Source organism: Tachysurus fulvidraco, chromosome 9 (assembly GCF_022655615.1).
Source record: "Tachysurus fulvidraco isolate hzauxx_2018 chromosome 9, HZAU_PFXX_2.0, whole genome shotgun sequence".
In the NCBI taxonomy this organism is placed as follows: domain Eukaryota; kingdom Metazoa; phylum Chordata; class Actinopteri; order Siluriformes; family Bagridae; genus Tachysurus; species Tachysurus fulvidraco.
Genome location: NC_062526.1, coordinates 23,451,698 through 23,474,943, shown reverse-complemented (window position 1 = coordinate 23,474,943; position 23,246 = coordinate 23,451,698). Strand labels below are relative to the sequence as shown.

Here is a 23,246-nt window from a genome sequence, read left to right as displayed (position 1 = left end):
GCTTTCATTCTGGCCACAAAGTACAGCGTCTTTATACATTACATGACAATAAGCCTACCTAATAATTCAATAAAAAAGGTACATGAATAAAAGCAAAACACAGAAACTCCACACAGATGGGAACTTGAGCTCAGGACAGAAGCAGGGACCCTGGAGCTGTGAGGAGACGACGCTACCCACTACATCACAACACTGCTCATAGAGCCACACATTTACACTTTTATACAGACGGTAATGAAGCGAAAAATAGAAGAAATGGGTAGAAATCAGCTGTTTTTAAGATTTATTTTCTTTATTAAATACTGATAAACTGTTTTGAAAATGTGAACAATGCATTGTTAAATGCATACAACTAGTTGTAAAAAAATGAAAAGTAATATATAGGAGAGTGCAAATATACCACTGTTGGGAGTTTTGAAAATGTTAACACAGTGTTGTTAAATGCTTGTAACTAATTGTAAAAAATAAAAACTCTAAATATGATGTAATGCAGGAAGTGAAGTTGGTGATCAGAGCGACATCAGTGACAGAGAGACAACAGACAAAGGTGTGAAATTCACACACATCTATTTACAGCTAAGACCAGAGTAAAGAAGTGATGTATGAGTTACAGGAAATAACTTTTGTACTATGTTTTATATGAGTTATTATAGATACATTCACATTATCAAAGCTGAACAGGTAAAAATAAGAACATTATAACACATGGCATGTTGTGTACGATTACACGTCTTTGAACAGTTTAATGAGAAGAACATGCTGGTCTAAAAATATACAATTTTAGTAAAAATTACATTAAAATACAAAACCATTAATAAATTACTTGTTAATGTTGTTGAGACTCTAATTAATAAACATTTGACAGTGTTTGGTTTTAGGAACAGAGCTGAACTCCAGCCTACTGTAAACCCAGTCTGGACAGAAACCAGATGAACTAAACACAAAGCAGCTGAACTAAGAACTGGATAATATTCTCTCTCCTTTCTGTAATAGAAAATAAAAAATAACTTCACTCACCTGCAGCGACATGAAACATGACATACAAAAGATATAAGCACTTCATCATTACTGATTCTTCTGCACACACACCAGTCTCTCAGTGTGAAACACACACACTGACCGAGTGTCTCTCCTTATACACTTTGGTTTTCAGGAAACAGAAACCAACCACCATGTCATTTCTCACGTGTCCTAAGTTATTTGAAAAGATAAGACATAAAAAATAAAAAATAAAATTATTAGAAAAGAATAATAATAATAATAATAATAATAATAATAATAATAATAATAATAATAATAATAATAATAATAATAATAATAATAATAATAATACAACGACAACAACAACATTAATTTCACTTTGACATGACAAACAAAATTTGACTTGAGCTGCAAAGTTAACTTCACTTTTTAAAACACAGGAATTCTAGTGTTTGGGACAAAGCTGTAATGTTCATCAGTATATTCACTTCTGGAAGGAATTTTGCCAGCTCTTGGGCCCCCAGGGTCTTATGGATCCACCCTACCTTCCATGTTTCCTAACTCAAAACTGTCTTAGCCTGCTCATTCCAGTTTGTCTGAATTAGACTTTGTTCTGAGTGCGTTTTTGCCAAGTAGGATTTATGTTTTTTACTCTTTCCTGCTTTTTTTTTTTTGTTCTCCTTTTTATGCGGATTATTGCCCGAAATGGATTAGTACCTTTCTTCCTGTTTTTGTGGACTTTTATTGTACTTTGCTACCTGTTTCGATTTAGATTGTGTTCATCGTAGGATCTGTACCCAAGTGGAATTTATGCCGCTACGTTTTCCAGTTTTTTGCTTCTTTAATTTGTTAACTATTTTTTTCCTGTGTAGATTACTTCCTGATCTGGGTCCCTTTAACGCTAGTTGACTGTTCTTCCTTCTCCTGTCCAAAGTTCTGGCAGCTCGTGTTCTCAGTCTTCTGTTTGTTAAGACTATTATTTAACTCCCCTGATTTGAATTGTGTCCTGCATTTGGGGCCCTCCCACCTCCACCCCACCACTGTCAAAAAATGTCCTGTGTTCTGCCAGTGTCAAATGTGCCAGCAGAGAGGGCCTGTTAGACTCCTTATGGTTAAAGCTTATGGTTAAACCCTGACACTCCCACCCCACCCCACACCACACAAAGGGAATCAAACACAGGTTGGGAATCAAAACAAATCAGACCCATGTGGTGTAGGATTAAATACCTTCCTGGTTTTATTTAGCTAAAAAATGACACAACAAACAAAACAATACACAAATACTTAGAAACAGGCATGGCAAAGGCATAGCATGGCAAACCTGAATGTGATAAAAAAAATCAATAAATCGACAATGACAGATGTGAAAGGGCAGGTATAAATAAGGCAACACATTAGGGATAATTAAGATCAGGTAACATAACACATTACATGATCACATGAAGCTTCTACAAGGAGAAAAAAATCAACCTGCCAGCACCCCCTCTGGTGGTCTGAAAGGGAATTGTCCTAGTAGTTCCTTACAAACACACAGACATATTTATGCCTGTGTCTACACACACATGCACAGAAATATACACGGTCACATAGACACACACAGAGACCATGTAAGCCACAGATCCTATGGCTTTTATTGAAAAGAGGACACTATGTCTTACACAAAACAGAGTGAAGAACTCACACATACACTAAAAACATGATTTGTAAGATTATACATCAGCACACATTATTAAAATCACATAATTTTTGGTTATAAAAAAAAAATCAAGCCAATATTGTGAATCGACTACTTACCATGGTATGTATTTAATCTAGTCTATGATTTTTTTAGCACTATTCTATATATTTACTACGGATTAAATTGTTACATTGTAAATGTAAATTTTACATTGATTAAATTGTTACATTGTAAAAGCTGGCGTATTCATGCTCTCCCACATTGATCAGGACCCGAGCTGCTCCGGCTGTGTGAATGTGGCTTACATTACGGTAAGTAACATCAGGCACAGTCTGTGAAAGACAGAAGAGGAAAATTCTACATATAACACTTCTGTTACTTCTACTGTTGTTTCGAAGAAGCAGGTAAAATCCTGTAAAGACGACACAGATCACCAAATCTTTTTTATTTACACCATGTGTTTTTCCGTTTAAGACCTAAAGATGTCACATAACAATAAAAATATAGCTGAATCCAGGCCTAATGTACACTAACCTGATCCTTCTGCTTTCGATGTCCTTCAGTTTTCACCTTCTTTCCACATCTTCGTCCTAATGGGAAAAGACCTCAGAAATCACACCATCAAACTTATTTAGTTACTTGTTTTGAATGAGACACAAAAGGAAGTTTTTGGAAATTGTACTAATTAATCAATTTCAAAATCTGTGTGTTTGTTGTACCTTTGCGTCTCCAACAAATAAATGCCATTACACCAACTATCACCAACAGAAAAGCAGCCACAATGCTGAGAACTGTGGGGAAAAAAACAACAAAAAACATAGAACATGTTATTTAATTTAATATTAAAATTGTTTTTGTTTAAATTTAAAATGTTATAAATTTAATAAAGGTAATAATACTATCATATATTTTCAGTACTGATTAAAAGTTTTGGCACCCAGAGGGAGGTTGCTGTGTGGTGGTTGTTTAGCTTGTTCCAGTGTTGTTGAGGATGATGTAGTTGCAGAGATTGTTGTGATCTGAGGCTGTTCTGTTGGAGGTCTTCTGCCTGTTGTCTCTGAGTGTGTTGACGTTTTTCTTCTTCCTCCTGAAAAGACAAACCTTAATAAATCTAAAGTCTGTTTTTAATCACTGAGTGTGTTCTCTGAGTGTGTTAAAGATTCACTTCTTTCTACAAAAAGACAAAAATTAAGAATAACGACTGTTTATCTCTTTTAGTAATATGACACATGACCATGGAGTAAAGCATGGTGTTTACCTTGTTCCAGTGTTTTTGAGGATGATGCAGGTGTTTCACTTGGAGGCTGTTCTGATGGAGGTCTTCTGTCTGTTTTCCCCGAGCGTGTTGAAGTTTTTCTTCTTCCTACTGAAAAGACACACCTTAATAAATCTAAAGTCTGTTTTTAATCACTTTTAGTAATATGGCACATTCCACTCACGCTCAGTTATTAATGAAAAATTTCTGTAAAAACCTCATAAAAAATTCAAGGTAACATAATTTGTGTCATGTTAATGCGGCTGGCATAAACCTACATGAAGATTTATAAAGTGTAATAAGTGTCAGCTGAGGTGAAGACTATGAGAATTGATGAATATATTAGATATATACTTTATTTCTCTGACTGTAAATCAGAAGAAAACATAAAGACAGATTAAACAACATGACACTGACACCTTCTGAAGGTTTTATTAATGTTTATGTAGGTTTATGTCTCTCTCTGGTGATGATAATCAGACAGAAATCACATGTCACAAAGGTGTTTCTGTGCTGTTACCCTGCTCCTGCTCTGACCTGCACACCAAATAGGTGTCATTTTAATGTGACACACTATGACTCGTAGAGTAAAACAATCAGTTATGGTAAATTTAGTAGACATGTTTGTTACATTTATGATTATGATTCAGTTCTTATCAGGTTTGTTTGCACACTAAATATAAACCTTTATTGAGTATTTAATAATTAAATAACATTTATCTTGATGTCTCTGTATTCCTTTAATCCAGTGCTGCACCTATAGATCAGAGAGTCTACAGGTGCAGCACTGGATTCTCTCAGGTCAGATATGAGCAGAGACAGATTACCAGGAGAAATGTGATTAAACAGCTGAAATCTGTCACGATAGTTTTCATCATTTAACACGTCAGTCCAGTGTCCTGTTCTGTCGGTCATCCAGGTGAATATCTGAGGATTGGTGTGCAGGTCAGAGCAGGAGCAGAGTAACTGAACTGAACCACCAGGGTGTTCACTGATAACTACCTGATGTTTATCACCAGAGAGATCATAGCCTACAGACACAAACATACAAACACTCAGAATCTACCGAATAAAATATAAAGTACAAACGTCAGGACTGAAACATGGACCCTGGAGCTGTGAGGAGACAACACTAAATACTGCATGGTGAAAAGTACATGTGAAATATAAGCTGAGTCAGAGTTTTCTGTTGCGTTTGACTCAGAAAATACTTCATTATTTCTGAAAGTTGAGGTTATTCAATCCTTTTTGTGTCAAATTAAAGAAAAATGTACATAATTCAGTCCACATAGACCGCTGTTGTGTTCACTGTGTGAAAAGATTTAAAAATGTGAACACAGTACTGAGAAAAAGATTTAACCAAAAAATGTAAATAAAGCGCAAAGTAGGAGGTGAAGCTGGTGATCACTGAACTGTCACTGATAAATAAAGATAAATCATTATTTTAGGAACTTCTTCATAGGGCTAAATGGCTCCTTAATAAACTCCTAATAATAAGTGACATAAACTTAAATCAATATTTATAAAGACATGTATTTAAAAAGACTTCCTAATGTATCAGCTGATGTACAGACTGTGTTCATCAATGTTCATGTTAAATTAATATAAACACCAGGTCTAGTGTGTTATGTAGAGTTTCTTTGATGTAAATTAGAGTTTGGTTTTAATGTTTAATGTCATATTAAAATTTATTCTGATGTATCAGATATTAAGATAAAAAACCTCAACAAGTTGAAAGTGATGTCTTATGAAGTCTTTATTACTGTTTATGTCTTATGTCAGTTGACATGTAGCTCTATAAACACTACAATGTTATGAGAATAAATCTTAGTTTAGACTGAGAAATATCACAAATCTAATCCAACACCAGTCCAAAGTTCAGGTCAGTCTGATACCATAATCAGTATTTAATGTCATTTATAACTTAATACTGATGTGTCACTATATGACTCTTAAATTAATTCCGCTTCATGGTAAATGGAGTAGACATTTTATTACATATGTAACTATAATTCATTTTAAGTATGATCAAGGATGATTTTACACTAAATATCAACTTTTATTGTGTATTTAAATCATTTACCTTTAATATTAATACTCATGTCTCTGTGTCCCTTCTCAGTTTGACACCTGTAGTCTACTGCATCCTCTTCTCTCAGGTCAGATATGAGCAGAGACAGATTACCAGAAGAAGTGTTATTAAACAGCTGAAGTCTGTCACGGTAGTGCTCATCATTTAACATGTGAGTCGGATCTCCTGTTCTGTAGGACATCCAGGTGAATGTGTGAGGTTTGGTGTGCAGGTCAGAGCAGGAGCAGGGTAACAGAACTGAACCACCAGGGTGTCCATTGTAAACATATTTAGTTTGAGCAGTGAGATTACAGCCTACAGACACAAACATACAAACACTCAGAAACTACTGAATACAACATGAAGTACAATATTTTCAGATTAACTATTAAGGAAATATTTGTTCTTCATAAAATCATACATTTTGAAATGTCTCTGTTTTACTTCTATTAAGTCCCGCCAATATGCAAATGAGCTTCATAAATATGTTTATGTATTATATATCTACACATGCAGCATGCTAAAACAACAGGATTAAACTTTACTATGCGACTATAAACTATGATTTTTAATTAAATAAAGCTGTATTTCAACACCAAGCACTTAAATGGACACCCCACACTTCATAAACATGTCATCTGTAGCACTTTATAATCCTGTAATCATCTGTTAAGCGACACAAACACAACCTTGGTTCAGTCAGAAACAGGATCATCACTGTGTAACCAATATTCACAGAAATACAAGGGAAAAAAACACAAAGCAACCGAGCAGCCATGGCACCACCTTTGCTCTTACCTTTGGTGTTTCAGGATGATAAATCATATTTCAAGAGAAAAAATCAGGTTGAATTATAAAATCACGTCTCTCCCGCCAAATGAAACCGCTGCTTATTGTATGTGTCCTTCCTGTAGTTGTATGTGGCTGAACAAAGCCAAACACCACTTATTATGCGCCTTGGCTCATCCATGACACACGGACTTTACTGCTTTAACATTAGATCAGGTTTCAAAACACATGAATCTGCAGGTATGTAACGATGGGTTTATTGTGGATTATTTGAGTTTATTTAGTCATTTTAGAGCTGTTTTGTAACCATGAAGCGCTGACTTTTAGCTCTATCGAGGGGAAGCGGCTCAGACTGGCATACAGTCATGCGCGCTTTGTCCTGTAGTTAGAGGTGGGGAGACTCCAAAACAAACTGAACACTGCTGTATTTGGATGTAATGAACTTCTATAGTGACATATAAATCAATTATTCGGTAGCTGAGAAAACTCATATACAGAGGTGTGCCAACATGCACCCACTTGGCACAGGAGTGTGTGCCACTACTAAAACCTCTCTCTAATATTTCTTATACACAATAGATCAATAAATCTTGAACCAGTTAATGGTGAGATGTTATAAAATAGATTTATGGAATTTTTAATGTATATTTAATAACAATATTTTTGATATTCTGTCTAAAATTTAGATATTTTGTCAGGTGAAATTTTTCTTTTTTTTTATCTTTGCTGTGTTCCATCCTCTCTTACTCTGATCTGGTAATATATACACTTATTTTAACACCTGCAGCAATCCCAAGTGTTGCCTTTATTTTGGCACCAGAAGTATTGGACTACACCCTAAGAAACCTCAGATATTGCAGCCTGATGCCAACATGTGCCATCATGAAAACAGAAAGGTCGGCCTGGACATTTTTCTACAAAAACCTCTCTTTAATATCTTTGACACACAATAGATAAATCTGTCTTTAAACAGTTAATGGTAAGGAGTTATAAAATTGATTTCTGGAGTATGTAGGCTTCAATATGAAGGTTTAAATTGGGCTATTCTCCTTTGAATTGAACATTTTTGTCAGACGGAATTTGTTTTGAATTTTATTTCTGTGTTCCAGCTTCTATTACTCTGATCTAGTAATAAATATACTGATTTTAACTTCTGCAGCAATCTCACAAGTGTTAACTTTATTTAGGTACCAGAATTATTCAAATACACCTTGTAGTTTTTGATATATATATATAATCAAAATATATATTTGATATATATTCATTTAACAGTCAGGAAAATAGGCTTAGGTCTTAAGATGTTTTAAGAATTTTTGTTTCATGTGAAAAATTATAGATAAATAAATATTTAGTGATGAATAGAGAATTGTTACATCCAGCAAACAGATACATATATTTCTTTGTTCATATTTTGTTTATTTATGATTGTTCTATATCTTAGTATTGGTATAATTGTTAGTGAACATTATTAGAAGACATGGGATTAGTTTCCACTGTTAAGCTGACAATACACAGTTATATATCTCATCAAATCCAGATGAAATAGCTGAAATGTCCAAATTAACTCAGTGCCTTAGAGAGATAAAAGATTGGATGAGCTGTAATTTTCTGTTATTAAACTCCGATAAAACAGAAATACTACTTATCGGTCCAAAAACCAGTACACAGAAACTCTCACAATTCAACTTCCATTTAGAGGGATGTACTGTAACTAGTAGCTCGACAGTGAATGACCTGGGTGTTATATTAGACAGCAACTTGTCTTTTAAAAATCATATCACCCATACTACAAAAACAGCCTTCTTCCACCTTAGAAATATTGCCAAGCTGAGAAACATCCTGTCTGATGCTGAGAAGCTAGTTGATGCATTCATGATGTCTAGACTGGACTACTGTAATACATTACTAGGTGGTTGTCCCGCATCTTTAATAAATAAGCTACAGTTTGGTCCAAAATGCAGCTGCCAGAGTTCTTACCAGGACAAGAAAATATCATCATTTAACCCCAATTTTATCATCTCTACACTGGCTACCTGTTAAGTTTAGAAATGATTACAAACAGCTGCTACACACATATAAGGCTGTTAATGGTTTAGCTCCCATGTATCTAACTAGTCTTCTAACACATTACAATCCTTCACGCTTTCTGAGATCACAAAACTCAGGACTTCTGGTAGTTCCAAGAAGTCTACTAAAGAAAAACCCAAGTTATGACACATTAAAACCTTCCTAGTTTCCCTGGGTCTTTTTGACCAGGCTAGAAGGTTTTAAAGTGTCATAACTTGGGTTTTCTTCCACATATTTGCCTGAAATTTAGCAGGATTGTTCCAAATTATGAACTTTGCAAGTAAACTTAATTTTGTCTATTTTCGTTGAACTATGTGTTCAGACCAATATATACTTTGCGTTTTGGATCATTCTGGGTCATTTTGACCCGGCCACATTTAGTGGGGCAATAGGTCACACTTTTGCCCTTTTCAGCGCAATGAACATACATACAGACACAAAAATGCACACATAAAATGTCCTCTAACACATGCACCCAAAACACACACTCACACACCACACACACATGCACACACACTCACACACACACACACAAATTGGGCATTGCATTTCATTAGGCCTCCAGGGGGAAAAAAAGCCAAACATTTGTAAATATTTCACACTTCTGATATGCCTTCACTTAGCAGAGGGCAAAATATGAGTTAATGAAATGATGCTACACACACACACACACACACACACACACACACACACACACACACACACACACAGAGGCAAACACTGTTCAAAGCATTGGACATTGCAATTCAGTTGGCCTCCAGACAAAACAAAAGCTACACATTTGTAAACATTTCACACACACACACACACATACACACACATGCGCACACACACACAAACACACACACAAATTGGGCATTGCATTTCATTAGGCCTCCAGAAAAAAAAAGCTACACATTTGTAAATATTTCTCAATTTTGATATACCTTTGCCTAGCAGAGTGCAAAATATGATCTACCGAAATTATGCTACAGTACACACACACACAAACACACACACACAAGCATTGGGCATTGCAATTCAATGGGCCTCCAAAAAAACAAAAACAATCATTTGTAAATATTTCACACTTGGTATATGCATTTGTCCAGCTGGGAACAATATCTTCTCTTCTCTTCTTCTTCTACCAATAATCTTTACAATCTATATGTGTGTGTGTGTGTGTGTGTGTGTGTGTGTGTGTGTGTGTGTGTGTGTGTGTGTGTGTGTGTGTGTGTGTGTGTGTGTGTGTGTGTGTGTGTGTAGCCTGTTGTTGGTTGGTCAGATGACATCAGGTGGGAGAATTTTTGATTTATAAACATTCGAGTCAGTTTGGCCGGGGAAAAAAACATTGTTTTTTTGTTGTTTTTTTGGCAAAATATATGATAATATGTTGGAAACAAGTTAGACTAAAAAGGTGAAAAGAAAAAAGGCTATTATATATACTTCTTTTTTTTTATAAACAGTCAAAACAGACAAGGTCAAGTTGATTCAGTGCTCCTAATTTGTATAGGAGGACAATAGGAGGGTTAAATGTGATGTGAAGTGAAGTGAAGTCAGTGGTCAGAGGGACAGCAGAAAAAGGTGTGAAATTCACACACATCTTACACCAAGTTACACCAGGCCACCACACTGCTCATAGAGCCACACATTTACACTTTTGTAAAATAGTTTACACATTATGAAAAATAGAAAACATTATGAAGATGAACTGGAAATCAGCTAATAATATTATTATTTTAATCATTTTATTTACTTTTACAAAAACTTTTTTTTTAATAAATTTAATCTGTTTTAGAAAATTGTGTCAAAGAAATGAAAAGTGATATATAGGAGAGTCTAAATATACCATTGTTGAGTTTTATGTTGTTAAATGCATGTAACTAATTCTAAAAATAAAAACTCTAAATATGATGTAGAAAGTGAAGAGTGACAGCAGTGGCAGAGACACAGATTAAAAAGGTGATGGAGATTGTGAAAGATGTAATTAAGTAAATATGTAAAAACATACACTGTAATATTATAGGGATGTAAAATCACTGTAGAATCCTCCTTATTCATTAGCCCACCTCTCTTCATCAGTACATTTTAGACTGAAGTTAATCAGGAAGAAAAAGTCCACATGATCAAAGCTGAACAGGTCTAAATAAGGACATTATAATACAAGCTATAATGTGAATGTTCACCTTGTGTATAAAGATTAATACTGTCTATGAACAGGTTAATTAGAAGAACATGCTAAGCTAAGAAATGGATAATATTCTCTCTCCTTTCTGTAATAGAAAATAAATAAGTAACTTCACTCACCTGCAGTCACATGAAACATGACATACAAAAGATATAAGCACTTCATCATTACTGATTCTGCACACACACACACACACACACACACACACACACACACACACACACACACACACACACACACACACACACACACACACCAGTCCCTCAGTGTGAAACACACACACTGGTACACTGAGTGTCTCTCTTATTACACTTTAGTTTTCAGAACACAACAACCACTGTGTCATATCTCATTTTTAAAAATGTATTTTATCACTTACTTCATCGCACGCACATGCAGACACACACACACACACACACACATACACACACATACACACACAAACACACACAGACAATATATATAGAATTCCAATGTCCTTCGGTTAGATTAAATAAATAAATAACAACAACAACAACAATAATAATAATAATAATAATAATAACAACAACATTGAGCGAATTAAAAGCAAAATTAGGCATGAGCTGTGACATAAACTTCACTTTATAACACACAGGAATTTTAGTGTTTGGGACAAAGCTGTAATGTTCATTAATATATTCACCAGCAAGTGTGTTTCCTGAAACTTACAGCTAGTCTTAAAGATACATTTACCACATGTGAGCTGAGGAGAACACAGAGGCTAAGAAGAGTATAATTTCAATCATTAACATGAGTTAATAGAGTTTCAAATGTCTTTCATAGTCCTGCTAATATAGTATCTAAACAGGCGCAAAATGCTTGAGTTTGACTGAGAAAATAATTCATGATTTTTGAAAGTTGAGGTTATTCAATCCTTTTTGTGTTAAATTACAGAAAAGTGATACATAATTCAGTCCACATAGACCGCTGTTGTGTTCACTGTGTGAAAAGATTTAAAAATGTGAACACAGTATTGAGAAAAAAATTTAACCAATAAAATGTAAATAAAGCAGAAAGTAGGAGGTGAAACCTAGAAATAAACCCTGGATTGTATTTCTGTCTCATGTACTCACACACTCAGTCATAACTATTCAAGTTAAATTGAATCTGGAGCTGAACTGGTCCTTATAACATGACAATGACCCAAAACATACCAGTAAATCCACCAAGGACTCGCTGAAAATGATAAAAACAGATTTCTGGAATGACCAAATCAAAGCTCAAATCTAAATCATATTGAGATCCTGTGTTGTGATATGAAACACACTGTGCATGCAAGAAACCCCTCAAACATCACACAGCTGAAAGAATAATGCATTGAAGAGTGGAGGAAACTTTCTTCCAGTCGATGTCAGAAACTGTTACAGTACATGGATACAAGAAACTGGTAGATGGATACAAGAAACGTCTCAATGAAGTTATTTCAGTCAAAGTGGTAAACACTAGCTATTAAGGCACAGGGTGCCCAAACTTTTCCTCAATTGAAATACTCATTTTGTTGCTTTCTTTTGTTTAATAAGTAAAAACAAAGTGAGTTTTTTTGTTGTTTACAAGCATTTACATCACTTTCATCTACAGGTACAAATTAAAATAAGAAACTGATATATTGTCTTTTTTTAATAAAGAACTGAATATTTAATGGGGTGTATAAAGTTAAATAAAATATACACCACCTTGGTAAGGCTAAAGTAGAAATCAACTGTTCAATTTTCTTATTTGCTTTAAGACAATTGCATTTTATTAATAGACCGCTGTTATGACTTTTGAAAGGAGAACAAAGTGATTATATATATTCAATTAGTTAAATGCAAAAAAATAAAAGTTTATTTACTTTTACAAAAAAAAATTAAGAAATTTATTGAATTTATTTATGTCAAAGCAATGAAAAGTTATATATAGGAGAGACCAAATATACCACTGTTGTGAGTTTTGAAAATGTGAACACAGTTGTTAAATGCATGTAACTAATTGTAAAAAATAAAAACTCTAATTATGATGTAATGTAAGAAGTGGCACAGCAGTGGCACAGAGACAGCAAAAAAAAAGGTGTGAAATTCACACATCTATTTACAGCTAAGACCAGAGTGAAGAAATGACCTACAAGTTACAGGAAATAACTCTTATACTATGCTTTATATGAGTTATTATAGATACATTCACATGATTAAATCTGAACAGGTCTAAATAAGAACATTATAACACATGGCATGTTGTGTAATAGTTTAATTAGAAGAACATGCTGGTCTAAAATGATACAATTTTAGTAAAAAAAAAAAAAAAGAACAAAACCATTAATAAATTACTTGTTAATGTTGTTAATTCTCTAATTAATAAACATTTAACAGTGTTTGGTTTATTTTTAGGAACAGGGCTGAACTCCAGCCTACTGTAAACCCAGTCTGGACAGAAGCCACATGAACTAAACACAAAGCAGCTGAACTAAGAACTGGATAATATTCTCTCTCATTTCTGTAAAAGAAAATAAAAAATAACTTCACTCACCTGCAGCAATGTGAAACGCGACATACAAAAGATATAAGCACTTCATCATTACTGATTCTTCTGCGCACACACACACCAGTCCCTCAGTGTGAAACACACACACTGACACACTGACTGAGTGTCTCTCTTTATATACTTTGGTTTTCAGGAAACCACAACAACCACTATGTCATTTCTCAGTTTTAAAAATGTATTTTATCACTTACTTCATCACACACACATGCAGGCACACACACACACACACACACACACACGCTATATATATAAAAAGTCAAACGTGTCCTTAATTTATTTGAGAAGATAAGATGGAAAAAAATAATAAAATAATTAACTAAATAAATAATTTGAAAATAATAATAATAATAATAATAATAATAATAATAATAATAATAATAATAATAATAATAATAATAATAACACATTATGTGACTTTGTTAAGTATATTAAAAGCAAAATTCGGCATGAGCTGCAACATTAACTTCACTTTATAACACACAGGAATTCTAGTGTTTGGGACAAAGCTGTAATGTTCATCAGTATATTCACCAGCAAGTGTGTTACCTGAGACTTACAGTAAGTCATAAAGACACATTTACCAAATGTGAGCTGAGGAGAACATGGAGGCTGGTCAAGAGTGGTTATGAAAAGTAAGATTAATAAGAAGAGTATAATTTTAGTTATAAACACGTTTTCAGTTTAAAATTATTTTAAAAAGTGATTTGCTATATTTACTTATTTGTTTACCCTTTGACAAGAGAGCTACGGCTTAGTGACTAAGTGGCGACATCTTGTATCTCGAAGCTGGTACTACAGCTGGGCTACAGATAATTAATCTAATAATTTAAATGTAAATCCAAATTCTACAAAAAGAAGAAAGAAGGTACTTTATCTCTTACTGATACCTATAACTTATTACTCGTCCTACTACAACAAGCTTAATAATAATAATAATAATAATAATAATAATAATAATAATAATAATATACCTGCTGAATTAAATTGTTGTAACTGAATTAAGCCCCATCTTGTGTTACAAAGCTGCTACTACAGCTTAACTACAGATAATTTCTCATTAGTGATCTAAATCTACATGTAGATTTTTGCAGAAAGTTAAGTCCTCTATAAATAACATTCTGTTGATTTAAACAAGACGATTTACTAAGTCATGTTCATTTTGTATTAAGTTTTCTTTTTTCTCAGAGGAAGTCTGAATCTCGTAATAAAATAATTTGAAATCAAGTGGGAATAATTTTCATCTGCAGCATTAATATTGTGTTTGTCAATATTTGGGGGTCAGGTGTAGGACCAGATTTTGATATTTTTTAAAACAAAATACAGCAACTAGACAATATTAAACAAACAAACAAATAAATGAAAAAATAATAAATAAACTAATTAATTAACTAATTAACTAATTAATTTATTAAGTAAGTAATTAATTAATTTATTTATAAAAGGATACAAATCGAGGCTTTACAACATTAATGCAGCAGATATTATCCTCTTACTGAAAGGGCAGGTGTGTACAAGAAATCAGTGGAACAACCAAGGAAGAAATTCAATCTACAAGAGAGATGCCCTCTGCTGGTCCGACAGGGAATTGTTTCTTGTGTCTCTTCTTTGTGTCACAGTATCGATGTAAATTTTGCGTTATACTCTTGTACAATTTGCTACTATAAACTATTCTGATTTTTATTTAGTAAAAATCTATATCTATTTCGTTGCAGTATTTTATACTCATTAGAATAAAGATTGAAATATTTTTTATCAGTTTTAAGTTACTTTTAATTTTGTTGAACATCATAAAAACGAGCAGTTTTCAGCTACAAAACACAGTCAGAGCTCAAACCTGTAGACCATCTTTACTAGCTGGTAAATGTTCATAAAGCATTAACGTAAACCTTTGATTTCAATTACAACCAGCACTACTGTTAGAGCTGCTGTTATAGAAAACTAATCAGCACCACGTGACCAAATAAATTAGAGAATTTCACACATACCTTAACCTCAGTAAATAATGTCATGTAAATGTAAACATTTGTGAATTCTGCTTGAATTCGTCACATGTAATAGTCCATGTTCTACATTGACCACTAGGTGGTGCCTTAACACAGAATAATAATGTGGTTCATTTACAGGTTTCTTGAGTTAATGATTTCTTTTTGTGCTCCAGTTAAAGGAATCAGTTATTCATTAATGAATAACAAATAACTGAAAGATTGGACTTCAAATGTCATATTTTTTATATTACACTATTTATTCACCACAAATTCTTTTTTTGTGATTGGGAAATTCAATTTAAATACTGTAAATAATTAGATTGATTGTATTGATATAAAATTGTATGTATGTATGTATGTATGTATGTATTTATTTATTTCATTTTATTTATCTATCTATCTGTCTGTCTATCTATCTATCTATCTATCTGTCTGTCTGTCTGTCTATTTATTTATTTGTTTGTTTGTTTGTTTGTTTGTTTGTTAGAAAACCACATTCATCCATCCATCCATCCATCTTCTACCGATTATCCGGGTCCAGGTCACGGGGGCAGCCAGACTTCCCTCTCCCCAGAAACTTCCTCCAGCTCTTCCGGGGGAATACCGAGGCGTTCCCTCGCCAGCCAAGAGACATAGTCCCTCCAGCGTGTCCTAGGTCTTCCTCGGGGCCTCCTCCCGGTTGGACATGCCCAGAACACCTCCCCAGGGAGGCGTCCAGGAGGCATCCAAAACAGTGTGCCCGAGCCACCTCAGCTGACTCCTCTCGATGTGGAGGAGCAGCGGCCCGTAAGCACAAATAACCGTGAGAGACCTATCCCCGACCCGAAGGCGCAGGGGAACTCCAACACATGGTTGCTGAGCTCGGGGGCTATGAGCAAGCCCACACTAGCCCGCAGCCTCTAACCATGGGCAACTCCAGAGTAGTAGAGAGTCCAGCCTCTCTCAAGGAGTTGGGTTCCAGAGCCCAAGCTGTGTGTGGAGGCGAGCCCAACTATCTCTAGTCAGTATCTCTCAACCTCCCGCACCAGCTCAGGCTCCTTCCCCCCCAGCGAGGTGACATTTCATGTCCCTAGTGCCAGATTCTGTGTCTGGGGATTGGGTCGCCGAGGCCCCTGCCTTCGACTGCCACCCAATCCACAGTGCACCGGCCCCTTACGGTTCCTCCAGCATGTGGTGGGCCCACAGGAGATAAAAACCAAAACCATATTCAGTCCATGCAAATTAAACAATCCTTCTCTTTTTATTTTTGCTCAAGGTTTTGACAAGTCACAGAACTTCTTACACAAGCCGATTTACACAAAAGCCTACTAGCACATTCATTTCTTAACCTGATATATGTAAGAATGGGACACATAAGATGAAAAAAAGTCACAAACACTCAAAATATAGTTTGCAAATTTATCCATCAGCAGTTTTTAATGATTAACAGAAAAAGTGAATGCAGAGTAATACCCTTAGCTAATATAATGAAGGTGAATATAAAGTAATTATCTGGAACATTTTCCCTTTTTTAACAGTAAAATTAAACACGAAGAAAATTTCCACCAGAAAGAATCTTGTGCTTGACCACGGTGTGTATTTATTCTGTTTTCAGCATTATTCTTTAATATCTGAGAATATTTACATTAAATTAGTTTGTTATAATGTTGGTGTACTCAGTTTTCTCTGGACCTGAGCTGATCCAGCTGTGTTAATGTGTTATTTAATACAGAAAGTGACAAGATCAGGTTCAGGCTGTGGAAAGACAGAAGAGGAAAATTACACATATAACACAAACTCTGTGGGTTGTGCTGTTGACTTCAAGAAGCAGGTAAAATCCTGTAAAGACCACACTCATTTCCAAATCTGACTTCTTTCTTTACACCATGTGTTGTTCTGATAGAAGCAGCAGAAGATCATTTCCTATAACTCAGTGTTCAGTGACAGCATGTGTGGGTCATGTGTGTTACCTGCAGTGTATCGCAAATATAACAAAAGCTCCAAAGGTAGAAACAGATCTGTTATAACTCATTTTACATTTGCTAACCTGATCTGTTGGCTTTCCCTTACAGTCCGGACGCCCTTCAGTAATCATGTTCTCTCCACATGTTCCTGGTGAAGAGAAATAAACCCTCAGAAATCACACCTCTAGTGTTAACAACAATATTTTACTGTCTGAAGTGATCAGGTAAGGTGTAGAGGCTGCTGTTCTGTTCTGACTCACATTCAGTGACTGACATTTAACAGTAAACTGTGTATTAATTAATAAATGTAAGAATGTATATATATATATATATATATATATATATATATATATATATATATATATATATATATATATATATATATGTTTTTCACTTCTGATTAAAAAGGAAAGTTATGTCAACTAGAGGGAGGCTGCTGTGAGTATATTGTTTACCTTGTTCCTGTGTTGTTTTCCTTGAAGGCTGTGCTGATTGAGTTCTTCTGTCTGTTTTCCCTGAGCGTGTTGAAGTTTCTCTTCTTCCTACTGAAAATATAAATCATATTCGATATAAAGGCTGTTTTAAATCACTGTTAGTAATAAGGCACATGACACTGAAGTAAAACATGTTCACAGTCATTAATGAATAAATGTACCTTTAACATGTAGTCTGAAAACTTTTGCTTCTGCCTGTACAGAACATCTGTAGTAACCCTGGTCCTGTTCAGTCAAGTCTGATACGAGTAGAGAGAGGTTTCCTGGAGAGCTTTTACTGACCAGTTTAACTCTGTTTCTGTGATTTCCAGTCTGTTCCGGGTAAATTTCCTGATAACCATTACTTACAGATTCTGTGCGTAATGAAAAGTCCCATTTAAGAGACTTTGGTTTGTCCTGTAGGTCAGTGCAGACACAGGGCAGAACTACAGACTCTCCTGTGAACACAGTCACAGACTCTACATTTGCCTCCTTCACCAGCTCACAGCCTGTAAATAAAAAATACTGCAATTATTAATATTCCCTGCTCATAAATGATAACATTTTCTGCTGTAAACTGAAGAGACTTTTAAAGAAAGTGCCAATTTTAAATTATATTTAGTCTGATAAAGATATTGAACCAATACTGAAGCATTACTGGCTTATTTAGATTTTAATAAATCCAAAATCTTTAATAAAGCTTAATATTTTATTTATTTGTTTTATTCCAGCTAATGCTGCTCTTTAAGCCAAAACAATTACTCCAGTTAAAATATTGCATGACAACATTAAAATAGTTGTTAACATACAAATTTATGTCATGTGGTTAAGCTTATAAATAAAGTGACAACTTGAGTTCTACATGACACCTACATATACCCTACATAATAACTGACATAAACCTAAATAAATAGTAAATGTAGGCTTAAACACTAGAATGTTAATCAAAATAAATTGTAGATTAGACTGAGAAATTTCTCAAAGCCAATTATATATCAGTCAAGAGTTTCATGTCAGTCTGATATAATAATCATTTATAATGATACTGTACTGATGTGTCACTATATGACTCTTATGTACATTTCCCTTTAAGTATAGTAGAGAGAGGACATTTTTGTGACTTAATGTATTTTATCGTGTATTTAAATCATTTACCTTTAACATAAATTGTTGTGTCTCTGTATCCCTTTTCAGTGCTGCACCTGTAGTATCCCTGATCCTCTTCTCTCAGGTCAGATATGAGCAGAGACAGATTACCAGGAGAAGATTTATTAAACAGCTGAAGTCTGCCACGGTAGTGTTCATCATTTAACATTTCAGTCAGATCTCCTGTTCTGTCGGTCATCCAGGTGAATGTATGAGGTTTGGAGTGCAGGTTAGAACAGGAGCAGGGTAACAGAACTGAACCACCTTTGTGTCGTGTGATTTCTACTGCCTTTTTTTTAGCACCAAAGAGATCACAGCCTACAGACACAAACATATAAAAACTCATAATCTACTGAGTACTTTATGAAGTACAATATTTTAATTAATTCAGTAGAATTAATTCCAAAATCTTGACATGTCTCTGTTTTACTACTACTGTCTACTTAAGAATTATTAGTTCATGTGGAAAATACATTTTGAAATCCTTTGAGAATTGGTACGTCCAGCAAGCAGATAATTATCTTAGCTTGTTTATATTTCCTTTACATATTATTCTACTATATTTTATTGTTCAGGGAATGATTAGTAAAGGTTCACATGTGAATATAAAATCACAGCTGATGTTGAGAGAAAAAAGAACAAGTCATGAGGTTAAAGGAATTGTCCTGTTCGTTATCAGATGGACTCAAAACCTAAATCTCTTATTTATCAGCCCAGTTCCTAAGTACTGTTTGTTACAAAAGTTTTGTGACTGCAATTTGTGGATTTTTAAATACCAGGGAGACACTTTTAGTTAAACAGCTTCATCTAAGAATAAAGACCAGTGGAAGAAAATAATACTACACAGCTAATGTGGTGCATTTCTAGAAGTGAAGTTGGTGGTTACATAAACAGCAGAAAAAGGTGTTAAATTCACACAACTATTATGGTTAAGATCAGAATGAAGAAAATATGTACAATTTATGGGAAATAACATTTCTCTCACATTCATGAGTTCCTATAGATACATTCAAAAAGACAGGGAATGATAGACGTGATTTATTAAATGTCTAAAAATGTACACTGTGTACATTGGAAAATATTTGCTCTCCTTTCTGTAATAGAAAATTAATTTCACTCACCTGCAGCGACATAAAACACTACAGACAAAAGATACAAATATTTCATCATTACTGATTCTTCTGCACTCACACAATCTTACACACTGCCTGAGTGTCTCTGTTTTATAGACTTTGGTTTTCAGGAACCCACAACAATCATTGTGTCATATTATTTTGAAAATCTCTTTCAACATTCTTTCTATGGCACACTATATTGTTATTAGCACTAATAATGAACTTATTCCTATATTTTTCAGATATTTTTATTATTTTTTCTTACTTCATAATATCATCATTGTTATCAGTCTTGGGTGCCTTTTTTTCAATTTCACAATTGATGTTGTTAAACAAAACCTAGGATGCCTGAATCCTGAAACATACTTGAATCCAGCTTGTCATATTACATAGAAACCATAAAGTCCTCCATCCTTAAAAAAAGTTTTGGAAAATCAAGTTGCAACTTTATCTCCGTCTGCCAAAATCAGAGCTGTCAGAGCTGTTGAAAGGAAAACAGATTAATCAACCCTTTCAGACCATTCAGGTTCAAGAACATATTGTCCATGAAATATCCACCGGTTGGATTTTGTAAGGCAGACAGGAAACCGGTTATGAAATTTACATGTAGTTACTCACACACCAGCAAAGAAGGAAGTCAACATTACATAATCAGACTTCAGCAATGGTGTAATGAGAAAGGTTCCACAAATTGGTAGAGAAGCATCTACCCAATGCTAATACTCTAATACTTCAGAGCCACACAGCAACATAGATCATGTGACATTACTGAGTACATTAAGCTGCAATATTTACTCCACAATTTTAACTATATTTCAAAGCTTTAATGTACATCAGTATAAACACAAGGAGTGATTCCAAAGACTTACAGGAAGTAATAAGATACATTTACCACATGAGCTGAGGAACACTACCACTCTTTTAAAAATGAAATAATAATAATAATAAGGCAAGGCAAGGCAAGTTTATTTGTATAGCACATTTCATACACAGAGGTCATTCAAAGTGCTTTACATAGAAATTAGAAAACAATTTATAAGAGAGAAAAATATATATATGAAAAATAAGACACGATAAAATATTAATAAAAACAAAGAACAATTAAAGAAAAATGTTATTTTAATAAAAACTGTTTAAAATGTGTTAAAAAGAATAAAACAGGAGTAAAAATGATTTGGCTAAAAAGCACAGTCAGGGTGAAGCAGCACAGTGCTCATTTAGTAAATGCAGAGTTAAACAGTCTACTGTTGAAGCACATCTGATCTCTTCTGAAAGCTGATTCCAGCTATAAGTGGCGTAATAACTAAATGCTGACGCACCTTGTTTTGAGTGAACCCTTGGTATCTCTACCTGACCTGATCCTAATGATCTGAGTAGTCTGCTTGGTTTATATTCAATTAGCATATCTGTAATGTATTTCAGTCCTAAGCCATGAAGTGATTTATAAACCAGTAACAATACTTTAAAATCTATTCTAAATGTAACTGGAAGCCAGTGTAAGGACCTGAGGACTGGAGTGATGTGCTCAGATTTTTTGGTTCTGGTCAGATTTCTGGCAGCAGCGTTCTGTATGAGCTGCAGCTGTCTAATGGTCTTTTGGGGGATCCCAGTAAGGAGTCCATTGCAATAATCCACCCTGCTGGTGATGAAAGCATGAACAAGTTTCTGTCTTGAGACAAAACATCTAATTCTAGCTATATTTCTGAGATGGTAGTAAGCTGATTTGCTTATCACTTTCACATGAATACTGAAAGGTCAGACTCTAAAATTACAGCACGATTTCTGACTTTATTTTGTGTCTTTAGACCCCTAGAGTCAAGGTCTGTGTTAACCTTGAGAGTTTCATCTTTATTTCCGAAAACAATGACTTCGGTTTTGTCTTTGTTTAACTGGAGGAAGCTTTGACGCATCCAACTGTTAATTTCAATAAATGCACTTACATAGTCAATGGGGCTGTAGTCATTAGGGGACAGGGCTAAGTATATCTGGGTGTCATCTGCATAGCTGTGGTAAGCAATTTGGTTCTTTTTCATTATTTGACCAATTGGGAGCATATACAATTTAAAGAGAAGCGGTGCAAGAATTGAGCCCTGTGGGACTCCACATGTCATGGATGTCCACTCAGATTTAAGGTTACCTATGTTCACATAGTAATCCCTCCCTTTTAGGTATGATTTAAACCATTTGAGGACCATCCCAGAAAGCCCTACCCAGTTTTCCAGTCTATGTAAGAGTATGGTGTGATCTACCGTGTCAAAGGCAGCACTAATATCTAGTAGCACCAGCACTGATATTTTACCTGAATCAGAGTTTAAGTGAATATCATTTATTATCTTTATGAGCACTGACTCTGTGCTATGATGCTGGCGGAAACCAGATTGAAAATTGTCCAGATAGCCATTTGAGTTTAAGAATTTGTTCAGCTGATTGAAAACAACCTTTTCAATGATCTTGCCTCTAAAAGGAAGATTAGAGATTGGTCTGTAGTTGCTAAGTATGGTTTTGTCTAGGTTACTCTTTTTTAGGAGAGGCTTAACAACTGCCGTTTTTAGGGACTCTGGAAAAGTGCCTGTGAACAGAGAGGTATTTACTATTTTTAAGAGGTCAGTTTCTAAGCAGTTAAGTACCTTTTTGAGAAAGAATGTGGGGAGGGTGTCAAGGCTGCAAGTTGATGCTTTAAGATGTTGTACTGTTTCTTCCAGGGTTTTTATATCAATTATGTCAAATTCTGAGAAAATGACAAATCTTTGAGGTTGTTGTAGTGAGGTCTGACTGACCACATTACAAGAAGAAGAACAAGAAGAAGAAGAAGTTTAATAATAGTTTAGTAAATTATTTACTAAATCTTGCAGCTAATCTTGTGTCACAAAGCTGCTACTTCAGTTAGTCTACAGACAGTTGCTCAGATTTCTCCAATAAGATGGAAGATCTTTATTGTCTTCTATGAATGTACATGACCACAACATTATTTACTTTTGCATTTCCCAGCTTATTATTTATTGGGGTAGTGATGTAAAGTGTCATATTGAACATTTTAC

The 23,246-nt window shown here is 34.5% G+C and overlaps 1 protein-coding gene across 4 annotated transcripts in view; it reads right to left on the bottom strand.

Annotated features, from left to right (window-relative positions):
- LOC113662371 (polymeric immunoglobulin receptor-like) overlaps window positions 1-20,366 on the bottom strand; it is a 26,499-nt gene extending 6,133 nt beyond the window's left edge. The window contains exons 1-8 of one of the 4 annotated variants that reach the window (XM_047818147.1): window positions 20,215-20,366; window positions 19,103-19,411; window positions 18,130-18,456; window positions 17,996-18,019; window positions 3,597-3,689; window positions 3,379-3,450; window positions 3,194-3,249; window positions 2,300-2,991 (exon numbers count right to left, since the gene is read on the bottom strand). In XM_047818147.1, coding sequence (XP_047674103.1) covers window positions 2,875-2,991; window positions 3,194-3,249; window positions 3,379-3,450; window positions 3,597-3,689; window positions 17,996-18,019; window positions 18,130-18,456; window positions 19,103-19,411; window positions 20,215-20,263 — 1,047 coding nt within the window. In that variant the 5' untranslated portion in view covers window positions 20,264-20,366 and the 3' untranslated portion in view covers window positions 2,300-2,874. Of the gene's footprint in view, window positions 1-2,299; window positions 2,992-3,193; window positions 3,250-3,378; window positions 3,451-3,596; window positions 3,690-16,914; window positions 17,266-17,557; window positions 17,623-17,929; window positions 18,020-18,129; window positions 18,457-19,102; window positions 19,412-20,214 lie in introns of those variants that run through there. The other 3 variants (XM_027177110.2, XM_027177109.2, XM_047818146.1) reach the window with 3 other exon arrangements.
- Between the last annotated feature and the right edge of the window lie 2,880 nt (window positions 20,367-23,246).